The sequence below is a fragment of the Lepus europaeus genome, chromosome 21 (genome assembly GCF_033115175.1).
Source record: "Lepus europaeus isolate LE1 chromosome 21, mLepTim1.pri, whole genome shotgun sequence".
Lineage (NCBI taxonomy): Eukaryota > Metazoa > Chordata > Mammalia > Lagomorpha > Leporidae > Lepus > Lepus europaeus.
This window is the reverse complement of record NC_084847.1, coordinates 2000701-2001870: the sequence shown is the minus strand read 5'-3', so window position 1 is coordinate 2001870 and position 1170 is coordinate 2000701. Positions and strand designations below refer to the sequence as shown.

The window sequence follows — 1170 nt, the reverse complement described above, 5'->3', positions numbered from 1 at the left end:
CCCCTTCTCAGTGCCTCGGCCCAAGGGAGGCTTCCTTCAGACACCCAGGGGTCTGTCCTGCAGCACTGTTCAAAGACTCTTTGTTTGAGGCTGGTCAGGTGAAGCCACAGCCCCGCCCCGGCCTGGTAATGACCCCCTGGCTGGGCCTCCGCCCTCCTGCCCTTTAAGCCCCCAAGCCTCCCCCCAGGCCCAGTCAGCACAGAGGGCGCCAGGCTGTCCAGGGCTGCCAGCTGGACCAGGGCAAGTATCAGCAGCTAAGCAGGAGGGGCCTTTGCCCCATGTCCAAGTGTGGGGGCAGGGCTGCACACACGGAGGTGGTCCCCAGGCAGAGGGAAGGGTCTGGAGCCTGGGTCACAGGCACAGTCCAGGACCAATCCGGACCTGGGAGCGGACTGGGGCGTGGGGTGGGGGCAGGGGGTGGGGAGTGGTGAGGGGCTTGTGCCCCAAAGTAAGGGCACTCCTGCCTTCTCCCTGGGGCTCCCAGCCCGCAGCCCAAGGTCTGGGCATCCCTGTCCTTTCCCAGCTCCGAAGGCTGAATGGAGGGGGCTTCGCGCCTGTGGGTTCTGCTCCTGGTGGTGCTAGGTGAGCAGGGGCCGGGTGGAGGGACGGTGGGGTGTTGCTGGCTCAGAGCCCTGGTTCCAGGACAGCACCCTGGGGCATTCCAGTCCAAGGGCTCCCGTCTTGTCAGCCACTGACCTGGTGCTCTCCGAACCCTCTTGTGCCGCTCTGTGCCGTGGGTTTAAGCCCACTCGCACCCCGCAGTGCTCTGGGCGAGTTAAACCACATCTCTGCACAAAGCCTGGCACTAGGTCAGCCCCTCCGTAATCTCTGACCTGCTCCAGCCCCGGCATCTGACACGGAACCTTAATCCACACCCTTTCCTGCTTCCCCTCCAGGAGCTGCCGAGTCGCCTGGGCGGGCAGGTAAGGAGGGCTCCCCCTCCCACTGCACTGCCCCAGGCCTCGGCCACCCTCACTGCCCCTTGTCTCCTCGCAGCCTGCGGCCAGCCTCGCATAGCCAATCGGATCGTGGGGGGCCGGGACGCCCGGGAAGGAGAGTGGCCGTGGCAGGCGAGCATCCAGCGCCGGGGGGTGCACGTGTGTGGGGGTTCGCTCGTGGCCCTGCAGTGGGTGCTGACGGCGGCGCACTGCTTCCCCAGGTCCGCGGCCC

The 1170-nt window shown here is 66.9% G+C and overlaps 1 protein-coding gene across 1 annotated transcript in view; it reads left to right on the top strand.

Annotated features, from left to right (window-relative positions):
• Positions 1–536: 536 nt before the first annotated feature.
• PRSS33 (serine protease 33) overlaps positions 537–1170 on the top strand; it is a 2164-nt gene continuing 1530 nt past the window's right edge. The window contains exons 1-2 of the mRNA XM_062180334.1: positions 537–597; positions 997–1159. Coding sequence (XP_062036318.1) covers positions 537–597; positions 997–1159 — 224 coding nt within the window. The remainder of the gene's footprint in view (positions 598–996; positions 1160–1170) is intronic.